Source organism: Mercurialis annua, linkage group LG1-X, assembly GCF_937616625.2.
Source record: "Mercurialis annua linkage group LG1-X, ddMerAnnu1.2, whole genome shotgun sequence".
NCBI lineage: Eukaryota > Viridiplantae > Streptophyta > Magnoliopsida > Malpighiales > Euphorbiaceae > Mercurialis > Mercurialis annua.
The window spans coordinates 66542288-66561162 of NC_065570.1; the positions used below are offsets into that span (position 1 = coordinate 66542288).

Consider the following 18875-nt stretch of genomic DNA (forward strand, 5'->3'; position numbering starts at 1 on the left):
TATAATTCCCAATGTTAATATTGCTAAACGTTCCTCAACTGGTTCCTCTCATTCATCATTCTCTTCCTTTGGCGGCCGGTTTCAATTACAGTGAGGTCGTGGCCGAAAAAAGTTCAAATGTCCTTCATCTTTAGCAGTCTTAACTTTTAGCACTTTTTGAAATAGTAAAGACTTATTTAGACACGTAAGGAAATACACTAATCTACAAGAAAGTTTATTCAACTCTTAACATACTGTACAATCATCTACATTGAGGGCATGCAATAAGGAAACTTCACATTTCCTTAAAATCTGCACCAAGAACTTGTCTTAAAGAATGTCAAGAGAAGCAGAGTTTTACAAGCAGGGGCAGAACTAGCCATAGGTTCCGGACGATTTAAAGAAAAAAGAGCAAGAGAAAGGATTTATAGTGAATTCATGACTAGAGAGGTGAGCTAAAAGTTAAGTCCGAAATGAAAAAAAATTATAAATTCGCCACTGCTTACAGGATCAGCAAGCATTAAGTGATGAATTAAAGCAGCTTTGCAGAAGAATAATTTTTGAAACATCTGCTACAGCATGATATCAAACCTTTGAAACCCGCTTCACTATTCACCAAGTTTTCATTTTCCCGTCTTTTTAGAACATTTATAAACTCATCAGAGCTTAAACTCCCGTCTCGATCATCATCGAACACATGGAATATAATGTCAACCACATTGTTTGTAATAGAGACTCCACATACCTGGTAAAATTAAAAAGAAAAACCAGTTCATGAATTTCTTTTGTTTGCTAGCTCAATAGCTACACAAATTTCATAAATGAAGTGCATACTTGGGATGCAGCTCTTTGGAAATCATTTCTTGATAGTGTTCCGTTTACTTTTCCATAACTGAAAATGGCTACAGACAAGGACTCCAATTGTTTTCTTAGCTCTGCGAAAGCTTTGAACTCATCGTATGTAATTCGAATGTTTCGGAGATGAGGCTGATTGTTTAATTCATCGACTCGATTTAGTAGCTTGTTAATATGACTTATGTCAGCAGATGCAACCATGGATAAGGCGAAATCTTTAGCTGTTATGGTTCTACGCGTTTTAAAGTCATAATGAGCAAATTCCAACCTTAAAATCTGCAAAATTCAATATGTTAAGTAGACTTTTTAATATTAATATTACAATAATGTCATCGTGTTATAATGTGATTGGCTTAGTCTACAGATAACATGGTAGACTAAATCTAACTAATAATTTCTCGTAGTTTAGTACGCAAATCAAGTAAATAGATAAAATGAACCATGTAGTAGACTTAAGTATAAAACATTGATCATCTGACAGAAAAATCTGATCTATTTCTAATTCGAAAGTTAAGGATTTCGTGCCAAACCAATTTAAGAATTACGCGAATGCATGCGCTTACTTCATCGTGCAAGTCTCTTAGAAATTGGACAAACTTTCCATGTTGTAGACAGGTCTTGCCATCTTTGCCAAAGAAATACTCTAACAAGCCACCATTCTCCACAGGCTCTGCAGTTTTAAACCCCTGCCGCTGTCCATCCCTGTGGTTTGCGCCTTGTCTGTTTTGGGCTCGCATTAAACTCATAACCCTTTTAAATTCTTCCATATCAATTTCCCTGTCGATGAACACATATATTAATTTTGAAGTTAATGACAAAGCAGTGGAAATTAATACATTGAGGTGTCCGATAGGGATGAAGACACAAGTCGCCTACCCGTTATTGTTAAGATCAAACATCTTAAATGCCACAGAAAAGCTTGATTCAGGAATGCTAAGAATTGTAACAAAGAAGATGTATCTGACAGCAAACGAATAGACTGAATTAAGAGTTAAAGTTTATGTAACAAAAATTTTAAATTGGAAACTGACACTCACTCTGGAAAAGATATCAGTCCATCATTGTTAGTATCAAAAAGCATGAAAAATTCTGAAGGCTGACACTGTAACTCGCCAGGGACTCGCTCCCCTCTAAGAAAACCCTCTCTAACGCGATCTGATTCAGACGAAGGAAACACTGGCACAACTGCTCGCATCAAGTCTGCTGGGGTCATCAGAACATCTCCATCAGGAGTACGAAGAGATGCAAAATATTCGAAAACCTTTTCTGGTGGGCTTGTCATCCGTATGCGCTTTTCATAATTAAAGAAAACTCTTCTCCTGTATGAATCTGAAATATTGGTAAAACTGATGAATCTGTCTTTTCTCCATATCAAAGTATAACAAAACATCATCAAGCACTTGTGTGCATGCAAAACAACATTGCAATCCAAAGCACAAACAGATTATAAACACTGTAATTCAACAAATTCATGATAGACGCACCTTTGAAGAGGAACTTTTTCGTTCCCCTCGACGGAAGAGGTTCATTGTTTGCACTTTCGGAGAAAGACACTAAAAACCCTTTATCGTTCAAAGAAGAGTACAAACAGATGGAACCAATAACCACAGCTCCAGAAGAAACCGAACTTAGCAAAAACTTGAGTAATGCATCAGCTCTGCCCTTCTTATGATCACGACCATAGCTAGACCCATCAAAGCATTGCTTCAATGAGCAAGATGATGATGGCGACGATGAAGATGTATTGATGAACTGAGTGAACAACTGCTGATTCTTGAAGACTCGGTTGATGTATTGTGAGGATTTTCTTGGAGAAAACATTACAACAAAACAATTATTTGTTTTTGATTCGACCTTACAACAAGACAGAGAAGAAGATGAAAGTTTGCAAGATTTATTACCATAGCTAAGAAAGAATTGAAATACGAAGAGTGGTTGTTAACTTGTTATAGACCGAGAATTTTGGATGTTTGTTATGGTTTTTCATATAACTGTTTTTTCATTAGTTAGTTAGACAGTTAAGCACGCATAACGGATACACTTCCAACTCCAAGAGCTAGAGTATATATAATTGCTCCATCATTCTACATTCTTTACAACTCCCTTTGTCCAATTTTAGAAGTCTCATTTACTTTTACACATAGATTAAAAAAAATACTTATTATCTTTATATTTTCATGTTTTTTCATATTATACCCTTATTAATGATAACAGAATTTTCCATAGCGTTCATTTGAGATTACTAAATGAAGAGTAAAAAGAGAATTTCAATGTAAAAATACTCTAAAAATATAAATGAGACTTTTAAAATGGGGCATCCCAAAATAAAATGTGGCACTTCTTAAACGGAACGGAAAAAGTATAAACTAATTGATTAAAACTAAAAGTTTTTAAATTATATTAACTCAACTACATCATTTATTTTATAATTATGTCAAATAGTGTTTTCAAATATTTACTTCTTTTTGCAATTTAAATCAATTTTTTTTAATTTTTGTAATACTCTCGTTTTCATCTTTCACTACAATTTTATCTAATGTTTCAAACTCTATTTACTTTTTGTCCACGTGGCAATGTCACGTTGAAATTTAATATAAAATGACAATTTTATCCAATTATGTGGCATTTCAGTAGGTGGCTTAATGGTTCTAAAAAGCCAAACCATTTTGACTTTTTATAAATTTGTCCGAAACTTTCAGAATTTATAAATCTATCCCAATTTTACAATTTTTTTATAATTTTATCCATTTTTCAATCAATTTAATTGAGTCAACTTTCCACCACAGTACGATACATGTTTTAATGTTTACCTCATTTGACTTTTATGATTGTTTTTATCTTCAAACTTGCTTCTTTTTTATTTCAACCACCGAAAATTAGAGAATTTAAAAATTAGATTTTGACATTGTTTTATATTTTTATTTAGATTAGGAGTTAAATTTCAAAATTTTGAAAATAAGTTTTGCTAATTAGCATAGTTAGTAGATAAATACAACTGAAAATTGGGACAATTAAATTGATTGGAAAAAATTCAAGAGAATTGCAGCAAAATTATTATTTTGTGTTAACTTTGCGAAATATCATTTGACTTTTTGGCACCATTAAACTACGTAATTGGAAATTTTACCGGAGCATTGCTACGTGGTAAAATTAAATCGATTTTAAAAAAATAGAAAGAATTGCAGTGGAGAGACGACATTGAGATAGTATTAAAAAATTAAAAAGTTTAATTTAAATAGCAAAAACACGTAAATATTTGAATTTTTGGCACCATTAAATTTTATATTAAAAAATATAAATTTATTGGACGTGATCATGTTCAATCAACTTGAGAGTATTTTAATATGTGTATTACTCTTTAAATTAACTAAGAGTTTTTTTTTTTGAGGTTATTAACTAAGAGTTTTATTGTTACATATTTTTGTCTATTCTACTGGTCAGGAAAAGAAAGTCCAACAGAATTAACTGTTAATTAGTCTTATTTACCTGATAATCTTGAGGCAACCCCACAACTACTGATCTAATAATTTATAATTAGCATAGATACCAAACTTAGGACTTAGGATCCTAAGTCTTAAGTTTGGTAAATTTTTCACTAATTAGTGTTTATACACAATTTGAGCTTAATTTATTAATGAATAATTGATATTAATTAGTCAGCATAATAGGCAAATTGGATTATACAAACCACTTGATTAAAATCTTTGCATAAACCTAAATGCTGCACTGTTAGGTGTAAATATTAACACCAATTTTATTGTTTAAAGCTAAATTAATTATACCCCTCAAATTAAATACTGTGCCGTGCAATGAAAGTTTAACTACCAAAGTGGTTGTGTACTGGTCTTATTAATATTTTCATTTTAGAAGAGTTTATGAAGATTCCGTTTCATTTTAGAAGAGTTTATGAAATCTATTAAGCCTTTCTTATGACCATATTTATCTATTTAAATAAGGTATTTGACTAGCTATTAATTTCAATTACAGAGGGTTAGAAAATAGCACATGCACTCATTTAATTATAAGCTACCCGATTTCCATATCAACTGGCCGGTCCGATCCGTTTTTTCTAAGAGTGTTTATCCCATGCAACCGTTGCGCCACGTCATTTTTACATCAAGCCAATGAGCATTTGCGATAGGAAATCTTTTAATTAATATTTATTTTTTTTATCATTCAATTTTCCACATGGCTAACGCACAATTGGTTTGTTGCACGAATGACATGGCGCAACGGTTGTGTGCAATAATTTTTCTTTTTCTAATACTGGGTTTTTATGAATAGTAAGATAAAACGTAAGAGTGTTTATCCCACACAACCGTTGCGCCATGTCATTTTTACAACAATCATGAAACTTACTTAGTATATTAATACTCTTCAATTTTTATTTGGCTAATAGGCTAAAAAAAACCCTGACCTTTGTTTTGATTTTCAATTCCACTACGACGTTACAATTTTTTCAATTTTATTCTATTTTGCATTTTTAGTTTTCAATTACACCCTGAGGCATTCAATTGAACTCTTTTTATTTGACTAATATTCAAAATAGATCCTTTATATTTATCAAAAAATTTAAATACTCTTTAAAGTTATAAATTATACAAAAAAACTATCTTCTCAATAAAATAAAAATAAATAAATTAAAGTCAAATTAATTTATTTAAAAACATTTTTTTTTTCGGAGGAGGAGCACCCTCCTCCGGCTGCTCCTTGCCGGAGGAGCAGGCGAGCAGCTCCTCAGGCAAGGAGCAGTTCCTCGCCCCTCAGGCGAGGAGCTGTTGCTCCTCAACGAGGAGCAGATCTGCTCCAACGATATGAGATCTGCTCCAACGATATGAGATGACGGAATAAAGACTGTCGTTGCACAAGAAGCACCGAATATATATGTCCATGTCCTCTTGTCCAGATTATCATTTATGTAATATATATTGCTGCATAATACATGCAAAAACCCTAAATTAATTAATATTCAACACCCAAGAACATGTGATTCTTTATTTATTTTATGCAGATTTACACCTACCTTGCACAAGCTATGAGCTGAATGACCGAACCAAAGAGAAGAAATGCGCAGTTAAATGCCAAACCCACATTCCTCCAATGTTTTCCAAGCAGTCCATCAAGAACTTCAAACCACTGTACAAATATAAAATTTCGGAGTTCGGTCGGTTGGTCCGGTGATGGTAGGTTCGATGAAAGCGGAGTGAGGTGTATTAAAAATTAATAATGAAATATAATTAGGATTTTATTATGGATTTATTTGAAACTTTTTTAAGTTTAAGGATTTATTGAATTTTTTCCATATAAAAAAAGTATGAAATGATCCTTCAATATAATTATTTTATATATTTTAATCCTTATAATGATAAAATTATTTAATTTTTTTATCTCATGGTGCAATTGAAAACCAAAAATGCGAAATAGGGTAAAATTGAAAAATTTACAGCGTCAGGGTGGAATTAAAAATTAAAAAAAAGGTCAGGGTTTTTTCAATCTATTAGCTTTTTTATTTTAACGAACAAATCAATCAGAGAAATTTTGATTCAGAATTACAGAAAAATTTCCTTGGTTAATAGAGAGACTATTATAATAATATGAACACTAAATGTTATCATAATAACCTCAAAGTTGCAAATTTGTTGTTGTCACTCTCAATATGTAAACTACCAAACAAACTTAATAAAATAAATCCCAACTTATCCAACCATATTTACTCCCTCTTCTTATCTACTTAAATGCATAAACAATTTGTCAAGGACCACCTCAAACAATGTCACATTCTATCATATGCTATCTCATATATATTACCATCACCAGCTTATATCTTTTTTGTATCTCCCATTGCCAATGGATTGGTTTTCTTGGTTATCAAGAACCAATCTTGAATCTTCTCTAGTCTATGAATATGGTCTAGCTTTTTCAAGAAATGAGCTTCAACAAGATGATTTAGCCTACTTCAACCATGAATTTCTTCAAAGTATGGGAATTTCTGTGGCTAAACATAGGCTTGAAATACTCAAGCTAGCTAGAAAGGAAGCAGGAGCATTGAGTGGTATCAGAAATGCAATCAATAGAACTAAAAAGAGTATCAAAAGGTGTATTAGCAAATTGGTCTTTCATGAGGAACAAGTTTTTAAGGCCTTACCGGAGCCGGTTCGGCCGGTTCCGCATACGGAACAATGGAGAGGAGGATTGACAAGAAAATATAAGAGTGATAAGGAAATATTTCAGACTCCAGGGAGCAAAATAAGGAGGCAAGCAAAATCTGGTCCTTTGGATGGAAGATTAATAATGCCTGAAAATTTGTTGCAAAATCAAAGAGCTCTGAAGCTATCTGGGCCGTTGGATGGGAAAGTGCATGATAGATTGGTATTTGCTTATAAGAGTCCTAAGTTTTATGGGAATTCAGAAGGCAGAGTGCAACAGAAGTTGGTGGCTGGTGGTGGTAAGAGTCCAAAAATGGCTATACCTTTAGATGGTAAAAAGGACAGAATGATACCTGATGATCAGTCCTTATGGTCTGCACTTTTTCTGGATATGAAACCTACCTGAATTTGTGTAATTAGTTTTATAGTAAGTTTTATTCATTGTTTCTGTTCCATTTTACATCTTGATGAAAGATAATGTTATGCTATATGTAATGCTGTGTTGGACTCCTGTGTTACGTCTCAGCATTTTGTTATCTATTTTTCCAAAAAAAGGTATCAGTTTCCCATTTTTCATTTGGGCGTTTTTGTTTTACATATTAATATTGAATTGGAGTGCTTTCATATAAATATAATGAGTGCATAATGTGTCTTGATTTATTTCTTGATGTTATGTTCTGGATTGTTCTCGACTCGAAATTCTGGGTTTTGATCTTCTACAAAAACTTCAAAGCAAACTGGAATATATATAGTTTAGTTCAAAGAATTTAAGAACCACAACAAACAGTAACTTTATATAGTAATTTTATGGTACAACAGTTCAAGCATACAAGAACAACAGCTATGTATAATATATATATATATATATAGTAGGTAGTAGTACCATCTGTATAAGTACTGCTACCTAAATCTGGTTCCGTAACAAACAAATAAAAGAAATGGCTCACAAGAACAACAGGTACATCAAATCAGTTCGTCGGTCTCTGCTTTTCTAGCCTTCAATGAGTAAATATTGATGAAAACTTTCATGGACACTCTAATTTTCATCTATAACTTCAAGAAGATTCCGTCTGCTGAAAAAATGCAGCTTCTGCGACTGCACAGGCAGCTGCCATTGATCACCTTCTTCATGCCTGCAATCAGTAGCAACATCAAATACATGTAATTAAGCAACTGCCATAATCAATACAAATAAATATAGGAACATGAAGCATCTGCAAATCATAATTCTCGTTCTTTCACTTTACCCTCTTTTAGGTCCCGAGTATTAGATTCTTGCAACTTTATGCAATCACCAGATATCAAAACAGCTTTAAGACAATGATATCTCAGTTTCTATTTCATCATAAACTACATAAGAATCTTCCTAAATCAAACAGTTGTTCAAACCTCGACTCAATAACTGTTAAGAATGACGGCATTTTGCAATTATAACAAACACTAGTTTAATCAAGCCCATTCAAGACCTCAAGCTAAATCATGAATTGCATTGATGGAAATTCAAAAAAAAACTTACAGAAGCTGAAAAGTAACTACAAAACATGTCCTTCATTAGAATGCAAATTTTGTAAGGATCTTCAACTTCCTCGCTTCTGCTTTCATAATGCTAATGAGTTGAAGTTTGAGGTATCTTGAAAGAACCCCCAGCATAAAGCATCTCGTAAACAGGCCGAATTCTCATAGTTAGAATAATGCTAAAGATGGAGCCTACACCGCAGACACCGGCCAGAACCAAGAAGGTCAGTCTGAAGCAATTCGGACCTATGCAGGCTATACCTGAGTTCAACAACATATTCATCCCTTGCTGCTTTGCTGCCTCACGATCATATACATATCCTGCTAGGAGACCTGAGAAAAGGAATGCTCCGAGAGGATTTCCAATTGACATGAAGTTAAAAAATATACCGAAATGCTTCAAGCCAAAGAGCTCAGAGACAGTTGGAATCATGATAGAGAACTGAACCCCGTAGCATACGCCAAGTAATGCAGTTGCAGCATAAAGGGTACCATCAATGGCAGAAGCAAACAGCAAGTATATTGCAATCATCACTGTCTGAGAACACGTTAACCATGTTGTACGAGGGATTGTTTTTGACCTGCATAAAAGAAATTTCTGACATTAATATTAATAACAAGGCCAAAGTAATAAAATAGAGAAAGGAAGTACTCAATGCCATCGCAATGCGTAGAGCCAAAATATGTCCATAAGAAAGCTTAAGGTAGAAGACAAAAAACAATAGCCAAACTCAATTTCAAGTCTTCTTCCTTCCTTTCCCCGTCAATATTTGTAAGAACATTCTCCAATTAACAAAAAATAACAAACTGCACAAGTCATAACTGATTATAATTTAACACGTCATAGTATTCAAATGAGTAGACCGAATGAACTTTTGCTCCTGACCTTGTCAGTTGATATTCATCATGAGACAATAACAATCATCATTACTTGACATCCACTTCAAATGCATGGAAATAAAAATGCAGTGATTTCCTTATTCAAAAATCGTTAGTCCGCTAAGGATCTTATGACTGACTGCACACCAGGTGCAGATGGGATTTCACTGAGACGAGTCAAAGGCTGGAGGTAAGCTCCCACATGATCATTTGAATTTTTAACCATGTAGTGACGGGCATACAAACAACCTATGCAATGAAACATGCTAACCCAGTTTCCTTAGCAATGACTAAAATGGCGAGCTGTACTGACCTGACAAAATGTTCAGAAACAATACCACCGCCAAGACGTCCAACAAAATTGCAAAAGCTGAAGAGAGACAACAAGGTTGTGGTATCATGGACGCCTTGTGCAATCCCTATCTGAGCAAGATTATTGAGCACAGTTACCCCAGAACCAACCCCAACAAAGTAAACAAAGAAAAGGAGCCAAAAATCGGCTTTAACTACAGCTTCACTAAATTTGAAATCCTCCCCTCTTCTGGGCCGCCTTCTCTTTTTCACAGCACCCTCACCCTCAGCTAGAAGCATAGCAACCTCAGATGACTCGTCCTCTTCTCGGAAGCTACCAAGGGTCTGTGTCAATGCAGATAATGTCAGTAATGGTTCAGTTTTGTCTCCATTTCCTTCCCCTTGTACCAAACTGTCTGAATACGCAAATGATTGGTCAAGTAAATCTGATTTGGTCGCTCTGCTGCGGCACAATGTCATCTTTAAAGGTATTGCAAGTGGAGACATGAGAAGGATAATCATTATAGCAAGAATACTGTAGGATATGGGGGAACTTAAATGAAGCAAGTGGTCCACTATTGTGGTTATGAGAACATATAATGCAAGTATAACAAGAGTTGCTTGGATGAAAAGAAAATGAGGGCGTTCCAAGGAGTCCTCGCCAGAAGCCGGAGTACAAGCCTTTACAAAATACATCATTATGAAACATAAAACTGGAATTCCAACTGCAAGGAACATCAAAAGTTTTGAGGAAGAATTATCGAGCAGCATGCTGTAAATTGCAGTAAACACTGCTGCACTGATCCCACTATAACCTTTAATAATACCAGCAACTGTGCCTCGACTTAGGGGGAAGTTCCTCATGTTGGTCACAAGTACAGCTGTGCTCAACCAAGCACTACTATTAGCCCCAATACAGAGTGCAATAAATAGCTGCAGGGTCATAAACAAAAAGTATAAATGCCTTAATTTTGCTAGAAATTGCATGCCACTCTAGCCAAAGATGTTAGAGACTCGGCCTTAAAAAAGCACAGAATAAGTCGAACTGATCACAAAGAAATTATAGAAAAATGCGGACGAGGCATAGCTCTTATCCCTTTACTGTTCATAATTTCCGGAAACTATTAGTTATCTGGCTCAATATTATCTCACAAAGCGGAATTTGCGTAGTTCATCATAAGCTATGCCGTGAATCAACTTAAAGAAGTCGACTAACAAAATACAGAATCTGCAACAGCATAACTTGTCCTACTAACAGGATTTATGACTGAAGTTTCTCCTATCTTGCATAGGTGTTCAACAATATAAAAGGCTAGCATTGCTTATGCATCTTGTTCTAATGCAACATTTAGTTGCTTTTCAGGCTCTCTAATTTTCCCATGGTATATGGGAATTTATCATCAGATGGTTTATCACTAATTTTTATTCTTCATTACTCATTCAATTCAGATTACTTTACACTTGTAAGCAATAAATAATAATAGCAGATTAAGAAGAATTTTACCAATTCAGGAAAGAATTTACTTCAGCTATTAAAACTTCAAGAAGGGATTGCAATCATTAAAAAAATGAATAAATAACTTCCAAAACACCCCGACATGCATAGACTAGATCATTACAGTTATTAATTATTTAAATTTAAGGCACATATATATTATATACTATTGCTATCAATACTTAAAAGCTAGCATGTGATCCACAAACCACTAAAAAAAAAACAATTTTGAACACCCATTAAACTCAAAATCTCAAACACCAAATTCTGCTTCTTCTATCAAAAAATTATCCAAATAACTAATCTTTATCAGTACCCATATATTATAGTAATAAAAACAACAAATGGGTATTTAAGAATTTCATAAATAATAATAAAAAAGAACTACTTACCAACCAGTGAGGTAAGGACTGAACAGTACGGCTAACAGCAAGCCAAAGAACACCATAACCAAAGAAACAAGCTAAAGAACCGATGAAGAGAATAACCCAAGGAGGAAACTTATTACACGCAATACCAGGGATTAAACCAACATTTTCTCCAATATCATTAGCAACACCAAGCATAGTAAGCTGGTGTTGATTGAAGCCAAGAACAGACTTTAAAGAATGGGAATAAAGTGGGAAGTTGTAAGCATTTCCTGATGCAATTTGCACCCATATTCCTGCTCCTAATCCAACCCACGGTGGCCTTGTTCCTGCTTTCAGATTCGCCATTGTTTGATGGGATTATGAGAGAGTGTTGTTGAATGTTGAGAGAGAAATATATGCGAGCAATGGAGACAAACAGAGGAAAAAGAGAGAAGAAAAAAAGGAAGGTGTGGCAAAATTGTCTGAAACTGAGTTTACATTATAAAGGAAAAAAGAAAATGATAATGACTTGGCGTTTAGGGATCCACTTGTACTTTTGTCTTCTCTTTTCTCTAATTTTTTTTGTTTTTTTTTACTTTGAAAATATTTTTTAATAGAAGTAGCTCACCTCGATTATTTCTTATGACATCCAACCAGATTGGTATTCTTAAAAAGACATTTGAAATCCCTAAAAAAAAAAAGACATTTGAAAAAAAAATGTTTATTAAAGATATTAGCACAGAAAATTAATTTTCCGAAGTATTACAGAATATTTATAAAAATATTGAATTTAAAAATACAGAAATAAAATCAAAAGTGAATTAATTTTAATTTAATCCATATTTTGGTATTATATGCCGTAAATACACTAAAAATATAAAAATGATAGTAATGCATAACAGTCGAGAAAGTCAAATATACACTGAAAAATATCAAAAAAAACACTAAAAACTTAAAATACACCTATAAAAACACTTATAAAACATTTATATAATACAATCAACATTAAACATATCACGTGTTGACTGACTGTTGATATCAGATGACCGGAAAATTTTCCGACCAAATTCTGGCGATCGGTCTCCGGACTTCAGCGATGTATTTTTGATGTTTTTCTGATGTTTCAAGTGTTTTTAAAACAGTATTTGTATAATAAAAAATAAAAAATATTTAACTTATCAAATATGAAATGCAATTTTTAAAACTATATAATATTTTTGTAACTAAATTTTAAAATATAGTAAATTTATACTTTTTTCAAGTTTGATAGTCATATATTATTAATAAGCTTAATCACCAAAAAAAACCCACCTTTTAGCCCCTTTTCAAATGCACTCTGACGTTGCAATTTTGTCAATTGCACCCTAATTCGCACCTTTGGTTTTCAATTACACCCTCAAGTACTAAATTGATTTCTTTTTCATTTGTAAAAAGTTAAAATAAGTCATCCATTTTTAACTTTTTATGTGTAAAAGAGTTCAAACGAGTACTTTATAAGGGTTTTTATGAATTTTTTCCGAGTGAAAAAAGTCCAATTTGATTTTGACGGTGGAATTGAAACCCAAAAGTGCGAATTAGGGTGCAACTGACAAAATTGCAACGTCATGGTGCAACTGAAAAGGGGCTAAAAGGTGAGGTTTTTTTAGTGATTAAGCCTTATTAATAAGGTGTATAGTGGTAATATTTTAATTATATTAAAATAATGAGAGTTTTCTCTGAGTTAATATGTTATGCTACTAGTTTTTAAAAATTAAATTAATAATAATAAAAATAGAATATGTTTTGCTAAAATTTATTATGTTATTTCAATAAATTAATAAATTTATAAAAAAAGTATTTATAATTTTAGATAATATTTTTTAAATAATAAATCCTCCACTTTAGCTAATTGTAATTAGAGAAACGGAGAAAAATTATAGTAATTATCTATGATGATTTGACATTCCGCTTTAAATTTATAAAATAATAATTTAACTATAAAATTGGATGATTATGTTGGTATTTTTCATATACATTTATTTCGAATTTTTCTTGGTCTTATGTCTAAAAACTAACTAATATTTTCATTAAATTTTGGCATTTTAAATTGGAATTTTTGACCGTTTAGTAATTGTTTCGTATGCAATTTATTTTAGATGGCGGTAACATATAACATTTAACTCTTTATGGCCGTTTTTATTGTTATTTTGTATTTAATTTACTTTATCTACTTTACTATTTGATGAATGTCAACACATTCATCTAATAGTAAGAAGTGGATAAAGTATTATTTATTTAAAAAAAAAACAAAGTAACTATAGACCTATTTTTAATGGAAAATTATTTTATTTTATTTTTTCCTACTATTTGGCTTTTTCAATTTTGATATAGGCACAACGGCTTCTTGGCACTATAGAACCAATGGTGGTGGCGGCACTAGGACTACGAACAGCAATGAATGAGTTATTGATTTTAGACCATATCGTCGTCTGATGACAAAGTTGCTAGAGTAGACTTAGTTGATATTCTTGATCTAGTTTTAAATTTTTAGAAATTAGATTTAATTTGGGTGGCCCATTCAGTGGCTAAAAAAGCCCTTGTGAATGACTGATTTGCAGTTCTCATCATTTACTTTATGAATGACTTACTTATTGGTGATGAGCAGTCATTTTCTATTTGTATATATCATTTCTTCAATTAATAAATTTTAGCCTTTGACAAAAAAAAACTAAAACACATTTATTTGAATATGAATTTTAAATATTAAATAATTTTATTAGAATAATTAAATTAAACTGAAATGAAGATTAGTATTTAAATTATATTAATGAATTTTTTCTTAATCATTTAGAAAAGAAAGTGTTTATAAAAAGAATTGATAAATGGTCTTAACGAAAATCTGTTTGATACTTATACTATATAAGTTATACTACTTCCGTTCTTTTTTAGTTGTCCATTTAGCCAATATTGCACATACCAAGATAGTGCTTCTTTTCTTAATTTATAAAGAAAAATACTAATATAGTCTTATTAGTTAATAAATGCCTTTTAAAATAAAACATAGGGTCATTTATTAGGGATGGATAAACTTGGAAAATAAGTAGCTAATATCATATGGAATTACTAAATGGACAACTATTTATAGACAAATAAAATTGGCTAAATGGACAACTAAAAAAGAACGGAGGGAGTAGTTCATTTGTAATTTTGAAGAACTCTTTAGAAATGCTAAACTATAATATAGATTTGTAAGAAAAATAATTACTCCATTATATTCTTAATAATTATTTTAATCTATGTTAGTGAGATTGTTCAAGATAATGATTTTCTTACTAAAAAAAGTAACCAAACACTTCCGTTTTGCTCACTCCAAAATAGAAATGAAAAAAGAAAATTAAATTGGTAAACAAAAAGTAGAAAAGTTTCGGTTCAGAAACAAAAACAGTAGTGCAAAATTAGAAAAACTCCAAAATTTTGAATCTAAGAATCCCCATTTTCATCATCAAAAAGCTAGGGATCCGAAGGGTTTTGATATGTGTCACAACAGTTATGTGTATTGGATTCAAACCAGATTGAATCAAATTTATCGGGTATTGATTCAGTTCGGTTTAAAACATAACCTAAATATTATGTTTAAAATCAAAGAGAACTAATACTCTTTATAATTTTGTTTTGTTTTTTCACACCTCGGGTTAGGGGTGATCATTCGGACAATTTGATTAAAACAGAATCAACAAATTGACCGAATCAAAATTGATCTGAATGAATATAAAACCATAACCAAAACTAAATCGATTAAATAAAAAAAATTAACCAAAGTGGACTGAAGATATTGGTAATTCGGTTAAAATCAATAAAAAAAGGAAAGGAATAATCATTTTTTTGCTATATCCAGTCAGTATGATTACTTTAAATAATCCAAATCTCAAATTAAATTGAAAATCGAAATATTTTTAGCGGAATCAAACCAACCGAAATCATTGATTCGTTTGGGTCGGTAAATTTCTGACCCCCAGCGCTGGTGATAATTAGAAAGGTTAAGGTGGCGTGCATGCACGTGAGAGTTACATGTTCCTCTTAGTTGGAGTGTTTACAAAAATTGCATGATGATGCCACAGAGGATTGGGCCCCACATGATTTGTGGGCTCTCTCAAACTGACATTGACATACTTTAGTGAAATGGATCCCACGTATGAAGGCATGTTTTGGGCGTTAGTAGTGTTCTGTTGTCGTTTTGGAGTTTAATTAAAATGTTTGCATATTCATGCATCATTACCTCACCTAGTTACCTTTTCTGTTTTTTATCGTCAAAATATTGGAAAAGGTGGTGGCATCACTTCTGCGGAAATCTTTTATCCGATCCATGAATTTTCCTTACATCTATATAATGAGGTCTTAAAAAATTGGCCAAATATTGTAAAAAGGCCAAACCTTTCACAAAAATTTCACAAAAGTCTTGATCTTTAAATTTTGTCGATTTTGCCCAAAAACTGATTATTTGGTTTCACAAAAGTCCTGACCTTTCAATTTTGTCGATTTTGGCCAAAAATAGATTATTTGGTTTCACAAAAGTCCCGACCTTCCAATATTTGGCATGCCACATAGGCGTCACATAGGCAAATTGAAATCAAATTGAGAGTTGGCCACAATTGAGACCAAATAATTTGTTTTTGGCCAAAATCGACAAAATTGAAAAGTCAGGACTTTTGTGAAACTTTTATGAAAGGTTAGGCCTTTTTACAACATTTGGCCTAAAAAATTTCACACAATTTTCTTCTTCTTTTTTTCATTATTTTCTCTTTTTTCTCATTTTTCTAACACCTCATTGGATAGATTCATGAATTTTTCATAAACCGAAAAAAAAATCATAGATCTACAATAATTTATTTATAAAATGTTTAAATCATCACAAAAAATCTAAAAAATTACACAAACTAAAAACGCTGTCGAGAAATCTATAGAGCGAACGGAAGAGATAAACGGACTAGCGTAAACGGAAAAGATGAACGAAAAAACGACCCAAAACGACGAGAAATCCATCGGAAGTGGACGAACGGAAGCGTGAACGGAAAAGCAACCGGAAAAGACAAACAGAAAATCAAACGAAAAAAAAAAAGAAAAAAAGAGAGAATTTTAAAAGAAAAAGGAAAAAAGAAAGAGAAAAGAGAGTGATTATGTAAAATTTTAACCTAAAAAAAATAACGATTTTATATATAGTAGGTATTTTTATAAATATGTTTATTATTAGTGTAGAGTGAAAAATTATGAAAAAATAGACAAATTTATTATAAATATATTTTAAAGTGAGATATTTTAAAAATAATCCTTGAATTTAATTGGCTTTTTATTTCTTAATCTATTTCGAATTATGATAATAAGATGATTTAAAAAAAATTAATATAATTGTCAACTAATATATTATTTTTCAATCAAGGAGAACCGTTTTAATACTTGGGAAAGGGGGGAACGCTTGTGGGAGGAAACAAACCCACGACCTAACAGTTTGCTGCTTAGCGCTTATACCATTTGAGTTATAGCTCATTGATAACCATTTTAATACTTCGTATGCCTATTATGTTTCATACTTTATATAATATAATTTTAAAACGCGTACCTTTGTTTTATTTTATTTTTAAAAAATTATTTTCAATTAAATCATACGCTTCATTATTTTTAAAGAGGACCCTTTTACAAAAATAATAAAATATAATTAGTTAAAAAGTAAAGAAAATGTACATGTATATAAATATAATAACTTTAAAATTGCCTTATCATTGTAACCGGAGGAAACAAAATATAAAAATGAAAAAGTATATTGTGATCTTATGGCAAGATATCTATATAGAGTAAAGAAATATTATGTGACACCTTGTAAGGGGTATTTTATACATTTAAAGTTGACATAAATTAGCTTTTAAAATGAACAGAGGGTTAATGCGGCCACTGTACTTGTAATACAGAGTTATCTAATTTAATTTATATTTTTTTACCAATTAATCTTAAAACTCTTTATTTTTAGATCAAATAATTTTATAATTTATATTTTTATTATAAAAAATGAATATAAAATAATTATATTTCAATAATTAGAAAAATATGTAATTACTCTTTTGCATCACTCACCTCCGATTTGTATTTTACACGTTTTAAAAATACAATTATGGGTTATTTGATCCAAAAATGACGAGTTTTGAAATTAGTTGCTAAAAAAAGTATAAATTGGATTAGATGATCTCATGTCATAAGTTTAGGGAGCGTATTTTTTTTCATCAAAGGCTAAAACTTCCATTGATAAAATGAAAATTATATAAAGGAATAGCTCCTCAACAAATTAAAAGAGTTAATCTAAAATAATGATGAGGGCTGTTTGATACAGTTATCGAATAGGGCTTTTTCAACCATCGAAAGGTTACCCAAATATATAAATATTGAGACTACGATCTTGAAATCGCTTGATTTTTAAAACTTCAGTCTTCAAACTTTTCAAGTCCTATCTTCAATATAAATTCAAAAATTATTTTCAATCTGCTAGATCTGTTGAAATTTCATGCTTTCCGATCTTTATCTTTAAAAAAATTCTAAAAAAAATAAATTTTTACCTCACAACATCTTTGATTATCAAGAACATTCAATTTACAACAATTTTTAATAAAATTCTAGATCTAGAAAGATTTATATGTTCTCTTCCGAAGAAAGTAATGTATTGAACTTTTTAATAATAGAATTAATAGCTTTCTGCCTTTTAGTTTGCAGAAAATCATAAATACTTAAATTGTATTTTTTTTGTGTGGAAAAGTTACGTCTCCATACATATTAATAATAAAATGAATAATTTTCTGCCTTTTGGTCGGCAGAGAAACATAAATTCTAAAAATTATATTTTAGCAATGTCAATTATAATGTACGAAAAATTCTTATGTAGACTCGGTCTACCACGTCATCCGTAGACTAACCTATCACATTATGACACGTCATTAAAATAATGGCAATTTTGTAAATTTATTTTTTACTTATTTTCACCTTTGAATAGTAATATTACAAAATTGCCATCATTTTAATGATGTGTTATAATGTGATAGGTTTGGTCTACGGATGACATGATAAATCGAATCTACCTAAGAATTTCTCATAATGTACTTATTAGCTTTTAGTTAAAATTTATTATTGGTAAATTAAATCAATTATTATAAAATTGCATATATGATCTTCACCATTCAACCTCTCAAAATATTTAGGCAAAATATTTCAAAAACTATTGATCTTTTTTTTTAATATCACCACGCCGTTATAAAATTATCAATTTTATTTTATTATTTTCAAATTTATACTTAAATCAAAAATTTCGGACAATTTTGATACTCTAGAGATGAAACCATTTAAAACAAC

General features: G+C 31.3%; 3 protein-coding genes across 4 annotated transcripts; 1 reads left to right on the forward strand and 2 right to left on the reverse strand.

Moving 5' to 3' along the window:
• Positions 1-153: 153 nt before the first annotated feature.
• On the reverse strand, positions 154-3014 carry LOC126664917 (calcium uptake protein, mitochondrial-like). Its single transcript, XM_050357540.2, has 6 exons — positions 2319-3014; positions 1872-2163; positions 1711-1794; positions 1398-1611; positions 814-1110; positions 154-724 (listed from the first exon to the last, which is right to left on the reverse strand). The coding sequence occupies exons 1-6, from the start codon at positions 2653-2655 to the stop codon at positions 512-514; spliced, it is 1437 nt and encodes a 478-aa protein (XP_050213497.1). The 5' UTR covers positions 2656-3014; the 3' UTR covers positions 154-511.
• Positions 3015-6589: 3575 nt separating this feature from the next.
• Positions 6590-7556, forward strand: LOC126664416 (uncharacterized). Its single transcript, XM_050356789.1, has one exon. The coding sequence runs from the start codon at positions 6622-6624 to the stop codon at positions 7384-7386; it is 765 nt and encodes a 254-aa protein (XP_050212746.1). The 5' UTR covers positions 6590-6621; the 3' UTR covers positions 7387-7556.
• Positions 7557-7746: 190 nt separating this feature from the next.
• LOC126666138 (protein NUCLEAR FUSION DEFECTIVE 4-like) lies at positions 7747-11990 on the reverse strand. 2 transcript variants are annotated; one of them, XM_050359098.1, is made up of 5 exons: positions 11553-11990; positions 9688-10598; positions 8497-9076; positions 8228-8290; positions 7747-8113 (listed from the first exon to the last, which is right to left on the reverse strand). In XM_050359098.1, the coding sequence occupies exons 1-3, from the start codon at positions 11874-11876 to the stop codon at positions 8587-8589; spliced, it is 1725 nt and encodes a 574-aa protein (XP_050215055.1). In that variant the 5' UTR covers positions 11877-11990; the 3' UTR covers positions 7747-8113; positions 8228-8290; positions 8497-8586. The 2 variants fall into 2 exon arrangements, with proteins under 2 accessions (XP_050215055.1, XP_050215054.1); XM_050359097.1 differs by lacking the exon at positions 8228-8290 and having other exon boundaries at positions 11553-11989.
• Between the last annotated feature and the right edge of the window lie 6885 nt (positions 11991-18875).